Source organism: Sipha flava, unplaced genomic scaffold (genome assembly GCF_003268045.1).
Source record: "Sipha flava isolate LNK unplaced genomic scaffold, YSA_version1 34_pilon_pilon, whole genome shotgun sequence".
NCBI lineage: Eukaryota > Metazoa > Arthropoda > Insecta > Hemiptera > Aphididae > Sipha > Sipha flava.
The window spans coordinates 997,010-1,019,809 of record NW_020273045.1 but is presented as its reverse complement, the minus strand read 5'-3'; the positions used below and the strand labels follow the sequence as shown (position 1 = coordinate 1,019,809).

The 22,800-nt window shown below is 35.0% G+C and overlaps 1 protein-coding gene across 2 annotated transcripts; it reads right to left on the bottom strand.

The window, feature by feature from the left end:
- Positions 1–165: 165 nt before the first annotated feature.
- LOC112687372 (sarcalumenin) lies at positions 166–10,813 on the bottom strand. 2 transcript variants are annotated; one of them, XM_025560030.1, is made up of 11 exons: positions 10,649–10,813; positions 9,191–9,307; positions 8,988–9,124; positions 7,502–8,918; positions 7,386–7,432; positions 6,969–7,173; positions 6,767–6,883; positions 5,905–6,077; positions 5,059–5,250; positions 3,237–3,500; positions 166–641 (listed from the first exon to the last, which is right to left on the bottom strand). In XM_025560030.1, the coding sequence occupies exons 1-11, from the start codon at positions 10,692–10,694 to the stop codon at positions 276–278; spliced, it is 3,081 nt and encodes a 1,026-aa protein (XP_025415815.1). In that variant the 5' UTR covers positions 10,695–10,813; the 3' UTR covers positions 166–275. The 2 variants fall into 2 exon arrangements, with proteins under 2 accessions (XP_025415815.1, XP_025415816.1); XM_025560031.1 differs by lacking the exon at positions 9,191–9,307 and having other exon boundaries at positions 8,988–9,142.
- Positions 10,814–22,800: the final 11,987 nt, after the last annotated feature.

Here is a 22,800-nt window from a genome sequence, read left to right as displayed (position 1 = left end):
CACAATAATGATATTATTACGAGTGTGTGTACCTCCCCTACACATCATCTAATAATTTAATATAAATCAAAAAGAAAAAAATAACAGTCTACATGAAAACGAATATTGTTAAACAATAATATTTGAATAAAATAAAATGTAATTGGGGATCAATATATACGAGTATATAAATATATAAATATATATCTATATATGTATACTCGGTGGATAGGAGCAGAGAATTATTATATTTATGTATAATCGATGACGTGTTACGCTTATACGCGCTGCAGACGTTAAGGCGCCACCACCACCAGCTCTTCCTCTTGTCTTTTGTATTGTCCGATCAGGTCGGGCAGGTCATACGCGATGGCCATGTCCAACTTGTTTATCGGACAGCCCCGGAAGTACGTGCACGTGTCTTGCAGCCGTTTGAACTCGTACACCGGGTTCAGGCGGAAGAAGTCCCGGTACACGTCTGGGTCCGGCAGATCGTACCGGGATATGTTGGTCAGCGTGCTCAGTCCCTCGTAGATGTGATAGTTTTGCGGGTTCTCGATGATGTCGTCGCTGACCGTCTTCTTGTTGCCGAAGAACGTCTTGTGGTTGTAATACGTGGTCAGGTAGCAGTCCACCATCTTCGCGTGATTCCTAACCCGGACCTGGAAACCGATTTCCGTCAACGTTATAATCACATAACACACAACCACGTTTCCCTGCGATGTTATCCAGTCGCGTAACGACATTATCATAATGTGAACGTATGCACGATTAAATTACACCCGCGGTCACGGAACGATCGTTTCAGACCAGGGGTGTAAAATTAATCAGGTCTCATGATGATGCCAAGCCGCGCGATGTCACTTTTTAGTGTAAACGTTTCTTTTTTACACTCCGTTTCGTTAGTTTTCAAAAATTGTGATTTTTTTTTGTTTTTTGTTATAATAATATTATGTAGTATCCTTAACACGGTTCACATAAAACACAAATGTATTTTCAAGAGAAGGCGATAATATGTTATTATGTAGAGTGTTTACAACGCGTAAACATCCCCCTCTATCGATTTACAGTCACATTGACCACTGTTTGCATGGAACCGTGCCGACAACTTAATGTTGAGTAGAACGTATAACACTTAATGTAAATCGTGTCACTATGTCAGTATACTATTCGGAATAGTTTCAGGACAAATGTGTTTACAAATGTTTACGTTATGGCAACCTACTATTTGATCTATATAAATTTTTCTTTGTGCCAAACGATTAAGAAATAAACATTATTTTTTGTCTCGTTTTGTATTTAACGTGTACAAATATTTAAGTTTCTGTAAAGAAAGACTCTATTGACTATATCTCGTTCGTATTGATTGTTATGAAATCTATGTGAGGCTCACTCAAATAATTCATATAGGAAAATAATTATACGGACAGAACGATATATTGTTATTCTATTTTCCAAAGTCTTATTATATTTCTGTTATACATAAACAGTGTCGTAGTTAGACAATTTACGCCCCTTACAGTGACTTACACATAGTGAGATAGATCCCCATGAGCTCTTTAAATTTTCAACAAAGCAAAGAATGTTATATACATTTATCTCCATTTATCTGCAACACATGCCTTGCTTGTACATATACATATACGTATAAATGTATATATTTATTTAATTACATTATACCCATTGTTCACCAAAAAAGTTGTATAATGATATTGAAGTTTGGTAGTTCATTGATAATACTATTATAATAAAAATATCGTAAACTAATTTAAATTTTAAAAGTTTTAATAATTCATAATATATACAAATATATTTCAGTGAAAAAATTTTCGACCACCTTAAATATTTGGCGTCCCCAAAATTTTGGCGCCCGGGCGGTTTTGACAACTGTACCCCTCTTAAATGTGGCCTTGTATATATGTATATATATATACATGTATAGGTATTGAGAATTTTTTTTGAAAATGTTGAAGATTTGCCAAGTGTCTCGAAGTAGTTCTAAAATGAAAACTACGATAATATTCTTATTATTTTTCAACGACCCATTAAATATCCGTGACCTATAGACATGATGTAAAAAATACTATTTAAAAGTATTTTGAGTACCTACAACTCAAATGCTTTAAAATACTATAAAAAAAATAAATAAAGTTTTCGTCGTACAATTATTTAGTTATGAGCATCTTTATGCATTACGATAGAAGTTTATAATGGTCGTTAAAGTAAAACTGTAAAGTATACATTTATTATTTAAAATTAATTTTTTATGTAGGTATAAAATGTAAATATATGTACTATTTAATTGTTATTTATGTCTTGTCATAAGATTGTCGGTCACTTAAAAGTACGTTTTAATTTGTGTTGAGTAAAAAGAAAGAAAAAAACGATAGAAGCAAAAGCAGTAAAAACCGTTGAAATAAAATATTCAATACCTGCCAAATTATTCGTCGGAATTTCTATTCAAAATATAATAAGTGAAAAACGGTGTTTAAACATCATAACGGTTTCTCGTGAATGCACATTCCCCCATCAAATCATTTTCTACAGGGCATGTTCTAAGTTTGAGTATTATATGATTACATACACTTCCTATATGAGTTCTTAGTCGTCAAAGAAACAGATAATGTACATGCAGTTGACGAGTGTGTCATATCAATAATAATAACCAGTGATCCAAATTCGACCAGAAAAATAGTATTATTTTATTTCGTGTTTCATTTAAGTCGAATTGGATTTGAAATGATTGTAGTCATAAAAGAAATCGAATAGTAGAATTAATGATGTGAGGCACGTGATAAATTGAATAATGATTCGGTCGGCCATAAGTTACATAGTAATGAATTTGAAATCGGGCGCAAGACCGAGAAATCGTACAAAAATCACAAGATCCGCCCTCTAAATTCTCAATCATGACCATCATCATCATTTTATCTCAGAATACTGTTATTTTCATTTGCAATACAATCCTGTACGGTAATCGTCTTTTACGGTCTTAACGTCCGTCATCGCGACCTGACTTTAACGAAACGCTGAAAAACACGTACCCGAATCCCCGACCCGTGATAACGGCAACCCGAGCGAAAATCGTTTCTCCGCAAATCCATCCGACAGTACCATTCCAACGATAATTCGGGGAGTAATCGGTAATAGAAAAAAATTAAAAGGTGCTGGACGACAAAAAAAAAAGCCAACAACAATAGTGATAATAATATATAAAAAGAAAACGGCAATGAACGCGCGGCCGTACGCGTACGTACCGCGAACCGTCGGGCACTGGCGATTTTGTTTTCGACTCGTCGGTCGACGGCCGACCGGATGTCCTTCAGGAACGACAGCTCTTGCGAGTGCAGCAGCCGGGCGGGCGATCCGATCTCGTACGGGTTAGACCACAGGGACACCGAGTAGATGACCGGAGGTTCCGCGCTGGACATGAGCGGGCTGATGTTCCATATGAGTGTGCCCTGCACGCGCATCAACTCCTCGGCGCGGATCTTGTCGGCTTTGTTCAACAGTATCCGGGTCTGAAAAAAAAAAACAGGACACTCGCACGTTTCAACACTTCAATGCCGATTGGCTTTCGACAGTATATGCCCCCCTCAAAACACCACAATATATGTCGATGATCAGCCATATTACATAATTTCTCCTATAAAGTTCCTCTCCCCCGACTCTAAATAGATGCTGGATCTACCCTTGACTTTAAGACATACTTGGTTCTCGCCGCTTCGCCGCCGGCCGATGATTTTTTTTCCTGATTAATCATCGCGACGTTCTCGCACGATTTTTATATTGTACACAGCAGACACATAAAACATCTCGAGCGATCGGATTTAACACTAAGGCTGTTCGTATAACTATTTCGAACGCGTGACACAGAAGTTGTTTTTTAAGAAGTCTGTTAAACTACTATGGGGTGTTCCCCGAGGGCTTGCACTATAACCGCGATAATATATAGCCTTCGTTATTGAAGATCAACAAACTCTAGGGTATTTTTGGTTTTTTATGACTCGCATGAATAAATATGACATTTATAAGTATTTTCAAACTCTAATAAAACGATTCAACATAAAACACAATTTAAGAAATATTTAATGCTTTTTATAATTTTTTATTTTGCTGGAGTCGTAAGCAACCATTTCATAGGCGTTTTATTTTACAACAAAATAGTATATTGTTTTACGCATAATTTGTGTTATTGGAAATTAATTTCTCCTTGGAAATGGATTCGTCCTACAAGATTAATTTTTCTTCTGTTAATTAAAAATAAACGATTCTATCGGATTACGGAATTAAGAATCGTTGGATCGTCAACATTTTCAAAAAAATGAAGTTTATAAAATGTTAAGTAACTATTTTTGCAGAAAAATATATTATTTATTTTTAAATTAATAAATATAATATTTATAGTCACCATGGATTGTTAAAAATTATATTTCATGGAAACAGAAATATTTTAATTAGTAAAAATGCTAATGGGATATTCCATTTATTTTTTATTTTTTATTTTTATCGATATTGAGCAATAGAAGACTGTATCCCCGACCATCGCGGTATTCATTCGTATATATTATATTCATTATGCTGTCACTCCATTTGCAATGGATTTTCACTAAGTTGAATAAAAAAAAAAAAAAAATGTTTGCCTTGAATGGGTAAACTTTATTATTTTTATTATAGGTACTGTTCAAAGGGAATATCAAAAACGAACTATTACAATTTGCAACTCGAATACATATTTACATATACACTCGATTTTAATATCTATCAACTGAAATAAATAATTTGTTTCCTGTATATTTCAAGAATAATATTACGGCATAATAAATGGTAAAATATACTGCAGAATGTCAAACTTTCGTCATCTATAATTTACAATTTAATGTTATCCCTTTACGAATTTGAATACGCGTTACAGGTATTTCGAAAAAATTACTACATAAATTCATAATTCAATTCCGTTGAAATAGAATACTGTCGTTATCCGATCCTTTGCTTTCTCCCCCTCTCTCTCACTCTTTCTCACCTATTCCATTTGCTAAATTGTATACAAAAATACGCGAAAATCGCGTGCACACGTACCTGATACTCTCTACCTTTGAGTTGATCCAATATCGCTTCGGTCTCCGGGCCTACGTCCAATTTTGACGGATCGTACACCAAGAATATCATGTCAGCTCTGTCGATGAACCATTGGCACACGTCGTTGAACGGGAACACGCGGTCCACGTGCTTGCGCATTTCTAATATCCCCGGAATCTCCACTATGTTCACCTGTGCGTAGAAGGTTAAGTCAGATTAGGCTGAGATTAGTGAGACATGAACGTTAATGGTCATCCGACGGTCAAACGTCAAAATTCCAACGGTGTAAAGTTTTCACGAGTACATTCTTATTTAAAACGCATTTTTTATTCACGGTAATATCGAATAGTTTATACCTATACACATATCATGTGTATTACGTCACAGTAAACGTTACGAACTTGAGTGTATGAAAGTATTACTCATAGGATACTTACCTTATATATTAGGATATATTAGATATATTTATTAGGATATTATTTTAGTCGTTTCGGTAACGCCATTCGACCGTAACTTTATTATTTCCATTCCGGAGATAAATCTATTAAAATTTATAGTTTAACTTTACAACTATAATACAATTATTGCTTAACACAAGCTTATTAGGTAAATGGTTATTGATTTTATAAGAACGTTTAAGATGAATTAGTATGAAAAAATAAAATACACAATTCGATGATAGAAAGTTATAAATTACTGTAACAACAGGTATATTCGTATGAATTTTCGATTTTTAAAGTTATTTTTAGTATATGTATTTGTCAAAATTACCTAACTGTCGGACACGATGAACACTACTTGATGACTGCCATCGTCAACGCAGCCTAAACAAAACGTATCACTTACCTTCTCTAATAAAGGATGAGGCAGTTTGAGTCCACGGAGTTTGTCCAACAAACCTTGACCGAATTTTTGAAGACCCGAAAACGTCCAGTCGGCCGCTAGTTGCGTACCGTCCAGGATCGCCTCTCGGTTGTTGTACATCATGATGTTGAAATACGCAGGTGACGGTTCCGCTCCTGAATTCGCAACAAGGCACAACACAGGTTACACTATATTCTTATAATATACGACAATACGCGTTCGGATCGTGTGAGCCCGCTGATTTTGTTTTTAAAATTTAACAATTTGAGATGGAGCGTCAAAGCAATACAATTTGTAATTCAATTAAAAATATGGAAATTCAGATTTTACGATTTAATTTTATGCAATTTATAAACATATATTTCAAATCGAGTTTTCGATAATGAAACGTAACAATATTATCACTAAGATGTTGTCAATCGGATTTCGATTTAAAATCTTTGAACCACTAAACCACTAAATTAAATTTTAAATAAACGATTTAACCCGAGCAATATTATAGTTTTCACCGAGGATTAACTGAAAAACGCCGAACATATTAAAAATGCTTATTACTTTTCACTCGTTATTTCGGTATATTTAGTATTTCAAAAATTATATTTGTTAATCACTTAGCGCGAAAAGTTGTATTATATTTTCGCACAGCATACTAAACGTATTTAACATCAGTTATTCATCGAAATCCTATATTTACCTTTGTATTAATATTATCGTTTGTAGTGATCGTACAGTATTTTTTGTGCAATTCCGATTTTGTATTTCGCTCAAACAGTTGTATCGGAATTCATTATGCGATTCCGATTTTATAATATAATCATCGTTTTTGTTATGATAACCTACTTACCAGTTCTTAATGAGAATTGAGAATGTTCGATGTCCAGGAGATAGTTAATTATAGATGATTTTCCACCACTCCATGGTCCCATGAACAATATAAGTGGCTTGGAGAATATTTCTGGTTCTGAAAATGAATGTAAATACAACCAAACAAGCACGTGCAATTACTCATACGTACGAACAGTGTAAGATATTAACTTGACCGTTACCTCCAAAATGTCTGTTACTCAGATCCCTGTATTTGAAAGTCATTTCTAATGGTTTGATAGCCGATTCGTAAACTTTTTTTAGCTCTTTCAGAGTTGTGTCCACAATTTTTGACAGAAAACCGTCATGCGATGCGGTCTCTTCGCCTATTTTTAACGTTTGCTTGATGTGACTTTTGTTTCTTAGATTTTTTGGCACAACTTCGTCCTAAATAAGAATATAGTGAATACAGTGTATTATTATATACATAACCGTATTGTTAATATTGTTATTTCGATATTACGTATAATAATCTTTAATAGTCTAATTTTTATTATCAAAGAAACACAATGTATTATATTTGAACTATTATTGCAATAAATGTTTTTATTTGCACATGGTATGTTATTATGAAGGGTGTTAAGTTAAAATTATATTACCATTGTCAAGTCTTCAACTGATAGATCTTCTTCGACTCTGATCTTATCTAAATACATCAAAATAATCATGAGCGAATAGGCATTTGACAAACATTCCACAGATTAATAATAATTACCTTCAGTCGATTTAATTTTTTTGTCCTTCGATGGTTTTTCTTCGTTATCTAGTTTCCAGTACATACCTCGTTGAGTTTCTATCAATTTTTCTTGGACCGCGTCCACAGGTTTTTCATCGGATTTCCAATATTTATTTTTTTTAGTGTTATCTTCTTCTTTCACTTCTTTTTGTACCTCTGTTTCTTCCGTTTTCCAGTATTTGTTCTTTTTAGTTGCTGGTTCTTCTGGTTTTGTTACTTCTATCGGTTTTACATTTTCGACTTCTTCCTTTTTCCAATATTTATTCTTTTTTGGTTGCTCTTCTTCTTTTTTATCTACTATTTTTTGCGTTTCTACAGTTTGATCGTCTGTATTCCAGTATTTATTTTTTTTGTTAACTTCTTTTTCCTCTTTCTTTTCTTCGACTGGTTTTTTAATTTCAACAATCTCTTCATCAGGATCAAATTTCCAATACTTAGGGTTTCGTTTTGGTTTTACGATTGGTTTTTTAACCTCTTCTACTTCTACAAATTCATCTGGGTCAAATTTCCAATATTTTGGGTTCCGTTTTTTTGTTCCTTTAAAAATCTGGTTAGTTTCTCTTTCTGAGATTTTTTCCTTTGTTGTACTTTTTTCGGGATTATCTTCACTTTTTTTGCTTGTTTTTTCTATTTCTTCTTCATCTGGATCAAATTTCCAATACTTGGGATTCCGTTTACTTTTCTTTGGAGCTGATTTTATTTCTTCAGCTTTTTTAGCCTTAAGTAAGTTGTATAATTTTTCTTCTTCCGGGTCGAGTTTCCAGTATTTAGGATTACGTGGTTTTGGAACTTCAACTGGTTTTGGTGGTTCTTCTGGTGGAAACTCATCAGGATCAATTTTCCAGTATTTTAGATTTCTCTTTGGTTTTTTTACTACAGGTACCACTTCTTCAGTTTCTTCATCTGGATCAAATTTCCAATATTTTGGATTTCTTCTCTTTGTCCCTTTAAATACTTGTTTAGGAGTTTCTAGGTTTGTATTTACTTTATTTTCAATTTTTTCTTCTACTTTTACTTCAGCTATGATAGGTTCTTGTATTTTTTCATTTTTTTCAATTTTTATAGTTTCTACATCAACTATAATTTCAACATTATCCTTAATTTGATCTTTGTTCAAAATAATTGTGACGGGTTTTTCTTCGGGTTCTATTACTTTATTTTCGACAATGTTAATAACATCAGGTTCTGGGCTTTCATCGTCCGCACTTACGATGTTGATTTCTTCATCTTCTTCTTCAGTTTTGTTCGTTTGATTTTCTTCGGGTAACTCAACTTGTTGAGTTTTTTCAAATTCAATCACTACATTGTCAATTTTTTCATTTGCATTTATTGTGTTCTCACTTTCACTTACATTTATTTCGCTTCTGGTTGTTTCTTCTTTTTTTTCGGATTTTTCCTAAAATCATATCAAAATATTTTTAACTGAACCCTGTTGTATAATTATTATAGATTATTGTTGTTATACCGGTTCGGACGGTGTACTCGGTCTGCTATCATCCGGAGGATTACCATTTTGAGAACTCGAGCCTGTAACATCATCATTTGGAGTGCTTCCACTTGGGGGGCTTTCATTTTGAGTATTTTGGTCGTGCCCTGTACTTCCTGAATACGACACACTTCCTGAATATAATATGTATTGAAATGTATAAATTTTAAATATCTAACTACCAATAGGTTCTGGAGTAACTAATTCTTTGATGGCTTTCTCTACGTATGGCTGACAGTCCACCTCCGATGGAGCTATAGACGCCGATGGTACACTGGCAAAAGTTTCACAAAATGTATCTAAACCAAAATCAGTGATGGAGTAAAAACTGATCGTGAAAAAATACAAATGAGCCTATAAGATTTACATTTATGCGGTAAAACATTTTTAATTAGCAGGAAGAAAAGTGTTAGAAAATAATAAATAAAATAGTTAAAAGATCGACGGCGAATGAAAAAATAAAATAAAAACGTACAGCAACATGGATTGTAGAAGAAAAAAAATTAATGTCGATTGATATAAAATAATCGTGTGCGAGATTATTTAAAAATCCCAGACGGTCGCTGGTAATATAAAAATAGAAAATTGCAACCAGAGTGTCCCAGTTGTTCTGTCGGCACACTATTAATACACAACATAACCTAATGCCCCTACATAAATAGAAATGTCGCGAGCGGTGGGACTGTGGTTCAGCAAGAGAGTTAACAATTTTACGAAAACCTGTGTGTATTAGGATCTTTTCTACGTGATCGATTAAATTCGTAAAAATACAATTGTAATGGTTTATTTTTAATACGTCGCACCGTTTTTTCTTTCTACAAAAAAATATTTGCAAGTCAAAATCATCCCATGGTTACAATACTTAATCATATGACTTTCACATAAACATGCACAGTCAAAAACATACATTGTTGTACTACATGTTATCTATTCGTTAGATTATATCATTATAGGATATTAATCTAATTTTAAACGAGCACATTGTTTTCAGAGACAAGGATTAAGTGACAAATAACGATGGCATGTTAAAAGGTATGAAGCGAAAAAAAAAAAAAAAGAACATTATGTAAATTATGCTTAATATGTAATTGCCGACAATAATAATTCTTCGTTACAATTATAAAGTACGCACGTTATTGGCGCTTGTCGAAAAGAGCAATTTTCTTAAAATGTTTTTGATATTTTCCGAACGGCGTGTTTATGAGATATTATGTTATATACTATTTTTACGCGGATAGTGTATTTACGGGCTTTTAGTCATGTTCCAATTATAATACTTCCCCCGCATAGGCCCGAAATAGGGTCGTTTGTGTGATTTATCGGCAAAAGGAAACTTGACGGTGCACGTAAAAAATATATACTTTTTTAATGTTAATATATAATAATAATAATAATCCCATTAAAAAAAAAAAAAAAAAAAAAAAAATAAAAAATAATAATAAAAATCTCACAAGTCATTTACAGGTAAGTAATGTATATTATTAAAAGGTGCAACGCACGAATATTATTATTATAATTATAGTAGATTTTTCACGCGGTTCAAATAATTTATATGGCCGGACCATATCAAAAATAAAAAATAAAATCGGTCGCGGTATTTGACGTTATTATAATATTATATAGAAAAAAAAAAGAATTACCTCTGACGCTAAGCAGGGCGATAATCAAAATCCATCTAAGATCCATCGAGCCCCCTAAAAGAATGAATATTCACTACCGAAAGCACATCACCACACGACACTCGGTTGACGCGTTCGTTCGTACTTACAGCCAGAGCATAACTCCCCGTCGTACAGTTCTGCGCCGGTTGGCAATGAGATTTTTTGTGAAACATTATTTTTTCTTTTTTTTTTTTTTTTTTCCACTAATTTTTTGGCAACTATTTTACTGTCGTCATCTGTTCTCGCGGCGCACGGAGCGATATTTCGAACGGTGCTAGCGCGTACACGTATAGAAAGAGACAGTGTGGTAGAGAGAGGGGAGGGTTCGCACAACATCGGAAGAAACTTATATAACGCACGTACGTTATTTTATTTAATATCAAGTTCAACTGCGAATCGGACACACACGTCCGTCAACCGTGTCAACCGTCGTAGTATGTTGTGTTATCGAAATCCCGTTCGTTGACAAACGATAGGAGATAATATTGTATTATTATATTATATTATAGATAATAATATAATATATATAGATATATTTGATTACAATAATACTTTGTATATTTTAAATTTTCGTTCGCGGACCCCCTCTGGTATACGTGCGGACTCTTAAGGGTCCACGGACCGCAGTTTGGGAAACGCTGTTCTAATATGGTGTTCCGGACGGATTTGGTGCTTCTCGCGCGATTATGCATACCGGCTTTGCGTTTGTAATAATATATTTTTAACCCGTACGATGTACGCGCAGCTTTCCGTGGCAATCGCGTATACCGGCTAGATAAAAATCGCGACGCGGCCGTATGATCGTCACCGCGCGCGTCTTTCTTCTAGCCGCTGTATTGTTTTTGGCAAAGGTCACGCGCCGTTCTCGGATGATAATTAGATTACCGAACGACGTTTCGGTCCGCCGGACGATCGAGTCCATTCCGTTAAAACACGTGGTGGGTTTTGCTAGGCCCCTGGTAAACGGATTGCACAAAAATCAACGGCAAAAACACACTTTTTGACGCCTCTAAATTTAGTGAATTTAGTTTTCTTGTCGTAGATTTTTCGAAGAATTCATTTTCACAAATAACACTTTTGTAAATCACCTAATCATTTCTTTTTTAACCGATTTGTTCAATTATTATTTGATTCTTTTGTAACTCTAGTCTTGAAAATATTTTTTTCACTAACAGCGATGAATAAATAATATAAAAAAAAACCACAGCCATTTAAAATTAATTTTTCTGTTTTTTTATTTGCTACAATTTCGTCTACGATAATTTCATAGTTTACGTGTTTTAGGATTCTTCCCTTTCTACCACTTAAGTGTCTATAATAATAATAGGCACTATACAATTATTGTATGACCATTAATTGGTAAAAATCCAACATTTCATTAAATAAATGATAAAAACTAATTCACATTAATAACTTTTAAATCTATTATAAAAGGAAAATAAGCGTGTTTGGCTGTATGTATTATTGTACCGATTTTTTGTAATTTACCACCGCCAAATAATATTACGATTATTTTATCAGCGAGATTTCAAAAAACGCGAGACCCTGGGCACATTTCCAGTTCGCTTCCCTCCCACATTGTGGCTGCCCTGCGTATGATGCTCGTGTAACGTATTGATATTATTATTTTTAAATCAAACCGTATTCTACCCCACTGTGTCCTATGGATCTATTAAAACATTCTAGAGGTATCCCTCAACATCACGTCATGGGAAAATATTTGTTGAATGATAGCGAGATTTAAAAAAAAAAAAAAAAAACGTGAAACGTGTCCTTTACAATAAACATCGTTACAACGTACAACATTGTATCGCGGGTCGATAAACACATAATGTATGTACAATCATCCTTTATATTACAATATCAATGATGGATACCATATCTATTTTCGCGCAGCAAAAGGATGACGTTCGACAAACGTAATATTAAACGGTACAATGTTCGTGCATTATCTGAGAACCGTTTTGGTTGGTGTTAAATGTGTAAAAGACATTAAAAGCTGTGTGAGTATTTTAGCTCTGGCCGCGGCGAGTTTGTTCGCAAGAATAATACCGAACGCGGTTACTATATTTACGCTTATCCACTCCGACCGATATAATACAACAATGTATCAATGCGTCTGCTCACGAACATACTAGTCGAGTCTCCTCCCCCCCACAAAAAAAAAAAAGTACATAAATACTCGAATTGAGTTCTTACAAAAAATGTATATTAACTATATAAACATTTGATTGTTAAAATTGTAACATTATAACTTGACCAAAATAACGGAAATCGGCTACATTTATGTAGAAACTCAAAATATTTTCAAGTTTAGTACCAAAGGCTTGAAAATCGAGTGCAAGGTTCTTCACAAGTTGTTATTGGCAGTCGATAAAATAATATCCGACGAGACATTTGCATGTAGACATATTCTATTTAACAAAATATCACGAACAGAATAATGCATGATGTAATCATCGAATGAGTAAATAGTTTCTACACTACTTACTGGATGTTTAAACTGTGCAATTCTGCAAAACGTATCCCTTTGAAATATTAATTGAAATAATTATTTTAAATTTTTTTTTATAATTGAAAGAAATAAGAAGAATGTAGAAAAGTGTTTGAAGAGTACGCTATCATTGTATAACAATTCGCTACACATATACAGTTTATAATATTCGGTTTTATGTGGGTTGAAATTTTCAATTTGAAACTATGAAATGACATAACGTTATAGAACCTTTAACGAAAACGTTTATTTCGCCCACAATATTACATCGGGTATTGATATGGACATGATATCATTATATGCGCTGCAGCTATTGTTATTGTAATGGCTGTTAAGCTCTTATACAATTTCAACGCCATGATAATATACAAAATCCAATTTGTTACATCATACATATACCCATCGTGTCCGGTGTATCTATCCATTTACGCGTTGAAATAGTATTGTTACAGCATAGCTATGAACTATGTACACAGCGCGTTAACGGAATATGATTAAACGATTATAGCGAAGAAAAAGAGGTTTATTATGCATCCGATTTATCGGATTATTATTGTCATACTTGCTGTTTCCACAATAAAAATTATTTATTTACTCATTTATTTTAATTACAAACCAAATACAATGTATTTTTAGAGGGATAATGGATGCCCATGGATGAACTCTTGAGTAAGAGGGGGGAAATAGTATATTATTACACTAATTCCATATACTAGTGTTTACGAATGATTTATTTGTAAATATTTTACTACTTACTAGCGGAGTAAGTAAAGAATAAATATACAGTTTTACATGGTACCATTACAAGTATTAAAGAAATACACGATATAAAATTAATAATAAAAACTTGAATTAAAATTAGTTATAATGGTTAATACTTGTAAATTAATATACAAATAAATAAATGCTTAGCCTGGAGTATTATGATATTTGTAACGTACGACCAGATTCGGATTGGAAGTTCATCATCAGGTACATGCGAAGTCAATAAAATCAAAGCGTTACAATGTCTATCAAGTGATATTACATTTCCAAATAAGGGAACGAAAAAAACAAAAAAAAATCATATTTTTCATAAGTTTGTTATTTACGGTTTAAGACTCGGTTTACCGATGGAAAAAGCCAACAGTTCTGTTCGAACGTCGAATCGCAACACGAACTTTCAACGGGTTTCGACGACAACGGTAACGATGTTCATCGAACGTTGAGTACACACCGTTGCGTCTTCCGGGACGGGGTAAGTTTCCCCGTGCGCTCCTTCTTTCGTCCACCCCACGCGTCACGAGTCGGAGTACACAATATTGCGTTACACGTGTGGACGTTCCTCGGTACCTACCCCTCGTTCGATCGTTCCGAACAGCGTTCGGTCGCATTCCGGGTGGAAAAAACGGTCGCTTAGGTATGCCGCGTACGGGAATGTCTCGGGTACGGATCCCCGTAGAACACGTACAGATACGTGGCCGTACGAATATTGGCCAGGTTTTTTGGACATCGGCCAGGGCGGCGTGCGAAACTAAAACGGTACTCTTGTTTTTATTCCAAAATCTAGCGGCAACCATCGGAATACTGCCGAAATGCCGTGCGCGCGCGAACGATTTTCGCCCGAGACCGATTTATTGCGCATATTTTTTACGCGCCGCAGATCGTTCCGCGTCGTCCCGTGAAATACGATAAAAATTATCGTACCGTTGTCCCCGTCGGCTGCGAGGAGATAAAACGTATCCTTAAAAATATTTATAAAAATCGCCTCCGGTAATTGCCGCGTGCGCGGAATACGCGACCGACCGCGACGGCCACGAATATGCTAAATGTTCGTAGTCAATTGCGTAACGTTATCTCGTACGGTCGCGTGATGATGTTAAGTTCGTATGAAATAAATGAACGCAATCACGCAACACGCTTGCACGTATGTTTGTTTGCGTTAAATTCATCGGTAAGGCGAACCGTACAGTTTACATAACTATTATTTTTAAACCGTTAAAGTTTGGGTCTTATTTTTTCCAAAAACATCAATCAAACCGCGAAGTTTTTTTTTTTTGTTTAAATTTAATTTAAATAAATGTTTTAATAGAAATTATTGGTCTTAGCATATGCTGATGATTAGGGCCCGGAATTATATGCACTAAAAACGTACGAAATATGCATGCATTTATGCGATGGTTATCATTCAAATATGCACTCAAAATATGCAAAAATATGCGAAAATATGCAAACAAAAATGCATGTTTATTGCTTATTAAATTTATTTAATTTTAAAATGTATACAATTCATTAAATAATTAATATTCAACAAAAAATATACTTTAAAATATATCAACTGTATTTTATATATTTTACTGAACTGTATGTTGTATTGAAATTAAATTGTATTTTAAATACTCATTCATCTAAACAATAAGTCACAAACGAAAATCAATTTAAACAAATCAAGAGGATTTTTATAATATTTTTAAAGTTACCTGGAGAGTTACTATCGTATTGGTGCTTTTAGCAAACTTTATCTTATTTAATTATAACACAAAAATCAAATTATATAACTGCACGATTCACGGAATTTACGATAGACGTGCGTTAAGTAATAAATAATAATATTAATAACTTCGTATTATTTTTTTTTAATATATGGATTATATTTCAGAAAAATGCTAAAATATGCATAGTAATTTGAAGTGTTCCAAATATGCAAAAATATGTCAAATTTTGCATACCAACACATTAGATTAAGATTCAAATTTCTGTCTTACCTAGCTACTTTTTAGTTTAATAAATAAAAATATGCAAATGTATACAATTTCGGGCCCACGTATTTCGTATCCGTCGTACCACGGTTGACCGTGTGTACTGACCGTCGAAATCAGAAAGCTGGTGAAAATACCAACGAGGGACCATTTTCCGATTGGAATATAATTTTCTTCTCGGATCGCGTCGGAGGAGAGCGAACGGGAGGAACGGTGACACTACTCGACGACGTTCAAGGTACAAACCGTACGGGGACGCCAATATACGAGTATGTCGTAATGTTATCCTCCGGCTCGCATTTTACAATCGTTGTTTTACTGTTGTAATTACTTATTCGTAAACGAACGACGTTGTTGTTTACACGATGCTAATGTGCGCTTTTAATTCTGTTCGCTTGCACGCTGAACAATAATCACGGTCGAGCTGTCGGCAATCGATAAACAAAAACGCGGTCGAATGTCGAAGTCCGTGTCGGAATCATCATCGAACGTGTAGTGTTGTGCGCGATCATATACACACAGTTTGCTGGGAAACGCGTATTATTATTGTTGTTGCGACGTCTTCGTCATCGGCTAATGTGTGTGTTTACACAGCAATCGTACGACGTTCGAAAGCTGCTAATGGACGAGCTACGAATTACCGTTCGTTATAGTCACGATCAGTGTTTAGCCAAAATAAACATTTTTTTACCAAAAATGAAGATAGTGTACCAAAAATCTATTACGATAAATACGAAAATAAGCTCGACTAATATTATATCTCGTTGGCAGATGAACGATAATCGCAATTCATCTAGATAAAAAGCAGATAAAAATTGTTAAAAAAAAAAAAAAAAAAAAATGATCGGGCCTATCATGAATAAAAAAATGTTGTTTTTGTTCGAGGCGTTTGAAAAGAGTATCGATTTAAAATGTTTCATTTGTTTAGAATAAAAATTTAGGTGAAAATTCTATTATACATATTTCTGAATCCCATTTAAGGTACGCGTCCATAGGTACGCATCGTACGTATCGTACGGATCGTATGAAACGGATTTTAGAATTATTAGTATAGTAAGTTATACATATGCGTCCACTGGCCGGCAGCGGACGGATCGCACGTATCGGTCCGTCGGTAACGCCGACGAAATTGATCGAAGGGGCAACTTTTCCGACTGGTGCGGATGACGTCATACGGATTTCGCTACGATAATGCGTATGTTAATTAAAAAAATCCGACCGTCGAATCGGCAATCCGATCGCTACGGATACAGCGGACGCACTACCACAAAATGATCCGTTTCATACGATTCGTCCGATACGTACGATGCGTACCTATGGACGCGTACCTTTAAGCGTTGATTTTAAGTTTACCGTAGCAACAGCTATCGTGCTGGAAAAACACTAGCGAACGGTTATTGACGGCGTATTGGTAATAGATTTGCCCGTTTGGCCGTTTAGCGAGTAATGGTATTTTAACGATTTATTTATTCATAAAATTAACGAAAAGAAAACTGCTCCACGTGGATCAAAAGATTTACTTTCAAGACTTAAATAGTTTTTTTTACCAAGAAAAAGTTGATGACGATTACCATGATTGTTAGTTATAATCCATTATCCAAAAACCTATATTGTCGTTACTATATATGATTATTTTTGGTGAAGCTCACAGATTTGTAATATATATCTGCGCTAAATAAGTGCTTTAACTGTGGGATCGAAGAAACCAATTCATTATCATGATCACGGCTCGCGTGCGTAAAGGCTGTGACGGGAGTGTCCGAGCGATCAGCTTGCTTTGGCAATATTGAACGGGAACGACTCATTGTTTCATTTAAAAATGCCGGTCGACATCCACTAGACTTATCTTGTAGTCCGCGAAACTAAGTACCGCCATCGGTGGAACTAGGGTGGATGGACCGGGGGAGGGGGGGGCCTAGCTCCTGTTGACGTATTGTAAACTCCGTTTGCAGCTAAGAAGCTTACAACAACGATTCGCGACGTCTAGGAACGCGTTTACTTACATTTTGCTCAGTCACGTTAAAAATATATTCTATATTTTCTTTATGCATAAGTATTTGGAGATTATCGGAGGCAAAACCAAAATCGCGTTTGCCCCGTAACCATTATTGTTTGTCATGTGTAACAGAGGATCATACAGGCCATGTTGAATCCAATCACGTTCGAACATCGCTCGTGTGCGCACCGTCGACACAACATTGTTGGGTAAAGGATTTGTCGAGTTCGCCTAGACCCGGAGCCGATCCCATCGGCGTGTTCGGAATTGAATCCCATCGGCCATTCGGTACTTCGCGTTATGCCTCCAACGCGTAACTGCGGAGTCGGTTCACCTTACCCTTCACACGTAGCCACTCGGCAGCGCTTCATAGCAGTGTTGATAATGGAAAAATACGAACGCATACGGATGGTTTCACATACGACCAAAGACGGTGACTCGGTGGTTGACTTCGCCGTAGAACGTCGCGTCTAAACGTCACGCTTCTCGTGACGAAACGTGTTTTCGGATTGGGGAATTTCACACACGACTGCAACAATCGCGCGACTATTTTTGTAAGCTCGTCGGCAACGATTGATCTATGTAACGAGTTCCATTTTAATCCATTTTAATTTCAGTCTTTATTCAATTAGTGATTCGTAGAACCACTGACGCGCTGCCAAGAAGCGCTGCGGAGTGGCTACTTGCGAAGGGGCCCGTTGGATCGCAAACACTTGACATCGGAACGGTGGGCGAAACACCGAGTCGGTTCTTGGAAACGTTGCACGTCCGGTTCAATAAACCATCCGTTTTACGATCCGTTGTTTATCGTGCACGCGTGACCATGTCGACAGCGATCAAGGAGGGTACGGCAGCGCGATGAGGTCAGCGGTCAGGTGGTACTGGTCATGCTTTCGGAAACGATTTCGCCTCGTCTCGTTGCTAAACGGTTTTTCGAGTCGTACTCGAACGTCAATCCACTTATGCTATTACCGCAAACGTATGTAGGTGTTACATCGCACACACACACACACACACACACACACACACCTGCTCACGCGTAACCGCAAGTATCCACTGTGTGCTCGTCGTACGTGATGATCGAAATTTCGTAATCGTAAAAGTCGCGTGAATTCGCGTAAAGTGCGAAAGTTTGGATTTAGATACGGAGCACTACGCATGATATAATTATGGCCGTTACCGCTGGTAGACGGTTGAAATTCTAACAGCTGAGACCCGACGCGACTTGTCGGACCCGAACCCGCGATAGGACGGTTGTCGTGTTTCGGAAAATTTGAGTCTTATTCGTAGAAAATAAAAATAAATTAAAGAAAAAACAACGTTCAAAAACCGTACACCGTACGCGGTCAGGAAAATGACGTACTCGACAACGCGCCCGTGCAACGCAGCCGTTTCCGAAAACGGAGATCCGACCGATTCGAAAAAATCGCCACCTTCCCTATCAGCACGACGGTAATGCCGGTGGCGGATCTCCCGATACACGGAGCAGGCAGTCGCATAGGGCGGTAAATTTTATAGCGCTTTCTTCATAATACATCTCGTTCGCACGAGAAGGAAACATAAAAAAAAAAAAAAATGTGAAGTTTCCCGTTTAACGTTTACGAAAAACAATGTAATGTGTGTATGTGTGTGTGTGTGTGGTTAACTCGCCTGTCCGGACAACGGTACATGTAAAAATATCGTCGCACGTTTTCGTTAAAATTCCGTGGACATTCATTGAAACGTTTCCGATAACAGTAAGAGTGAGAAAATAAACGACCGTTCAAAAGTTTTAACGGATCGAGGTATCTACTGTTATGTTTGACGATTGGAGTGAGGAGGAGGGGGGCACACGTTTAGTGCCTACGGCCGTGGAAAAAGTCGCCGCCGGGCGATACGTGTGGATCGCGATCGCGTTTCCTCGTCCTTTCGGAGGGAGGCCGCCAAACAGGATCAGATCGAGGCGGCATTTTTGGCGGGCACACGTAACTGGCCTGTAATTATTCGACAACCCGCATCGACGAGCGCCTCCACTGCCACTCCCCGACCGCGAGACGAACACGAGAAACATCGCTCGGAGACCACACACGCAACCGATCGTCGGGCGGCGTTCCGGACGCGCGCGCTCCGGGATCGTCGAATTTCATTTCGTTTTTCGATAATCTCGTATTCCGATTCCGCGTCGTCTCGGCCACCGTTCTGGGAACGCGATCAGCTTCAAGTGAGTACGCGGATATGTCAGGGGTGGCTCCAGGGGGGTGCCCTAAGGGCCGCGGTTCCCCGCAAACCCGTACCGTAATTATAAAAAAATGTATATTGTTAGCAAAAACTACTTGCACTATAAAAATTAGATTGATTTTTATTTTAATCTGGTCAACTAACAATCGAAGATAACTAGTAAATATGAAATAATTCTATAGGCACTATTATACACAATAAACATAATTATTCTTAATTTGTGTCTCACTTAGCATGTTTTTCGGTGTAGCAAGAAAAAAAATAAAATATGCAAATGCATGAAATTATGAGCCCTGTTCATAACTATAGTCATTAACCGTTGTCATTAGTAGTTACAAGTATTTCGATGAAATTAATATTGTCTGTCTTTAGTTGGTAAATATGCCGTGTATGCCTATGTGTTCCTAATATAACCATTTTTTTTATTATATTTGTAAGTTAAATAAGTAAATACTTCTAGATTGTCCTATGGACTGTAGTGGAGACCGAACATCGTAAACGAATGTATTAAAAAAATCATTATATTATACATAGGCATACATGGCAGATTTACCAATTAAAGCCAGTCAATATTAATTTCATCGAAATACTTGTAACTACTAATAAACACGGTTGATGACTATAGTTATGAATAGAGCTCGTAAGTTAATGCATTTGCATGTGTTTTTTTCTGCTATATCGGAAAATATGCTAAGTAAGATACAAATCCGTTTCACAACAATGATAATAAAAATCTAAAGTTTAATAGAGTATGTTTTTGCATGTTTTGCGTGTGTTGGCATATTTGGCATATAGTTGATTTTTTTGAGTTGTTAGCGCATATTTTTTTACGTAAATTTAGCAAAATCGTTATTTGTGGAAGTTAAAAAAAAATTAGATTAATTTATGCTTGATATCATGCTTATTTAATTTTCCGATTATGTTTAAAAAATGTTAGTATTTTATCAGTATTTTTATTATTGTATGACATTGAGTTTTATAAGTTAAAAGCAGTACCACGGAAAAAATTGTAATGCGCAACAACTACCAACCCTCCTTCTATTGACGTGTGCATTGCAATCTATCAATTTATTTTCGTCTCAACGTGTGTTCATGAATTATAATTTTAATAAAATTTAATCGAAGAAATAAAATATAACTTTTAAAAATATGAACAGATAATTATTACGGTTAAAAAGAAATGCTTGCACATAATTTAAGATTTTTAATGCTTATAAATGCATATTTTGAATTTTTTAGTGCATATTTTATTAAATGTTAGGTGCATTATTGCATGCTTATTTATGCGTTTTTTAGTGTATGAAATTTCGATCCCTGGTTATGAATAATATTATTTGTCGTTATGATATATAACTTAAAAATTACAAGAATATTATTGCAACACATAGGACACGGTTAACGGAACAATACCGCGATAAAAACGGTTGCGTTATTTATACATATGTATAAAAGATAATAAACATAATATAATTAAATAAATCTAATTTAATAAAAAATAAAAATTAGCTTTTTTGCATAGTTAAACAAATAACTAATTTTCAGTATAAAATATAGAATCATAATAATTAGCTATTAGGTAAATATACATTTTTAAACACTATACTATTGAAAGTATAGAAATTAAAATTAAAATGACTGAATTCATATAAAATAAATATATTATTTAAAAATAACAATATAATAAAATAAAAATAAGCCCCTTTGCATAGTTAAACAAATCATAAATCAGGAAATGTTCTCAATAATATACTCAAGAAAGTATGGAAATTAAAATGTAAATGGCTGAAGATATTTCAGAAAACTTGACTAGTAACATCTAAATAAATCACAGGTCATTAGAACTATTACTTATTAGTAGAATATTATCATAAAAATAGCTGTTATCAATAATAATGTGCCGGTTTTGTCGTTACTACATATATATATTAATATTTAACATATCTGTGGTCGTTACCTATTTATAGGCAGCTGATAAACTATACCACGTTAAATGGCAAAGCCCAAGATTGTACCGAAACGATATCATATAATATCAACTGATTAAATGACATTTTACAGTCACCATCTCAAACGTAAAAAAAAATATTTTTCAATATTTCATTGAAATATTTCATAAAGCATGAAATTTTCAATTATGAAATATTTCATGCGAAATATTTTAAATTTACAACCCTATTGACGACAGTTGGAATATAAATTTTTGCATATGAAAAAGCATAAATAATAAACTTAAAAGTCTTACTTTTAATAAAAATTATAATACTCAAAATAACTTAGGTATATAAATGACGATGACACAAGATCAATTTATTTGTTTTAGTGAAGGTGTGTTATTATGGTAACGGTACATAATTGTTATTTTAAGAAAGAACGGAAATGTTTCACGAGATCGGAAAAATCCTTCAAGACTATTATTTCAATATATATCATATTATCTTACTGTTTTTGTGTATTATTATAAGCGTTGAAAACGTTTGCAGAGCATTTAATCTTCCACGAAATTCTTGAAAAATTCCAAAACCTGCTCCCTTACTTATAGGATCGTCCGCTGTTGAATTACTTTCATCCTAAAAGATCATTTCATCAGCCATTCAAAGTTCTCGTTACACTCGAAAGTGCTATACGATAAATAAATCGAAATGATAAACACAAATGTAAACGGTAATCGAAATTAAAACATGACTCT

Coding starts and splice junctions, on each gene's coding strand:
- LOC112687372 (XM_025560030.1), bottom strand. CDS start 10,694: ATGGATCTTAGATGGATTTTGATTATCGCCCTGCTTAGCGTCAGAG. Junction 9,308..10,648: donor CGCCCTGCTTAGCGTCAGAG/GTAATTCTTTTT, acceptor ATTTTGGTTTAG/ATACATTTTGTGAAACTTTT. Junction 5,251..5,904: donor CTCATCCTTTATTAGAGAAG/GTAAGTGATACG, acceptor TTCTACGCACAG/GTGAACATAGTGGAGATTCC.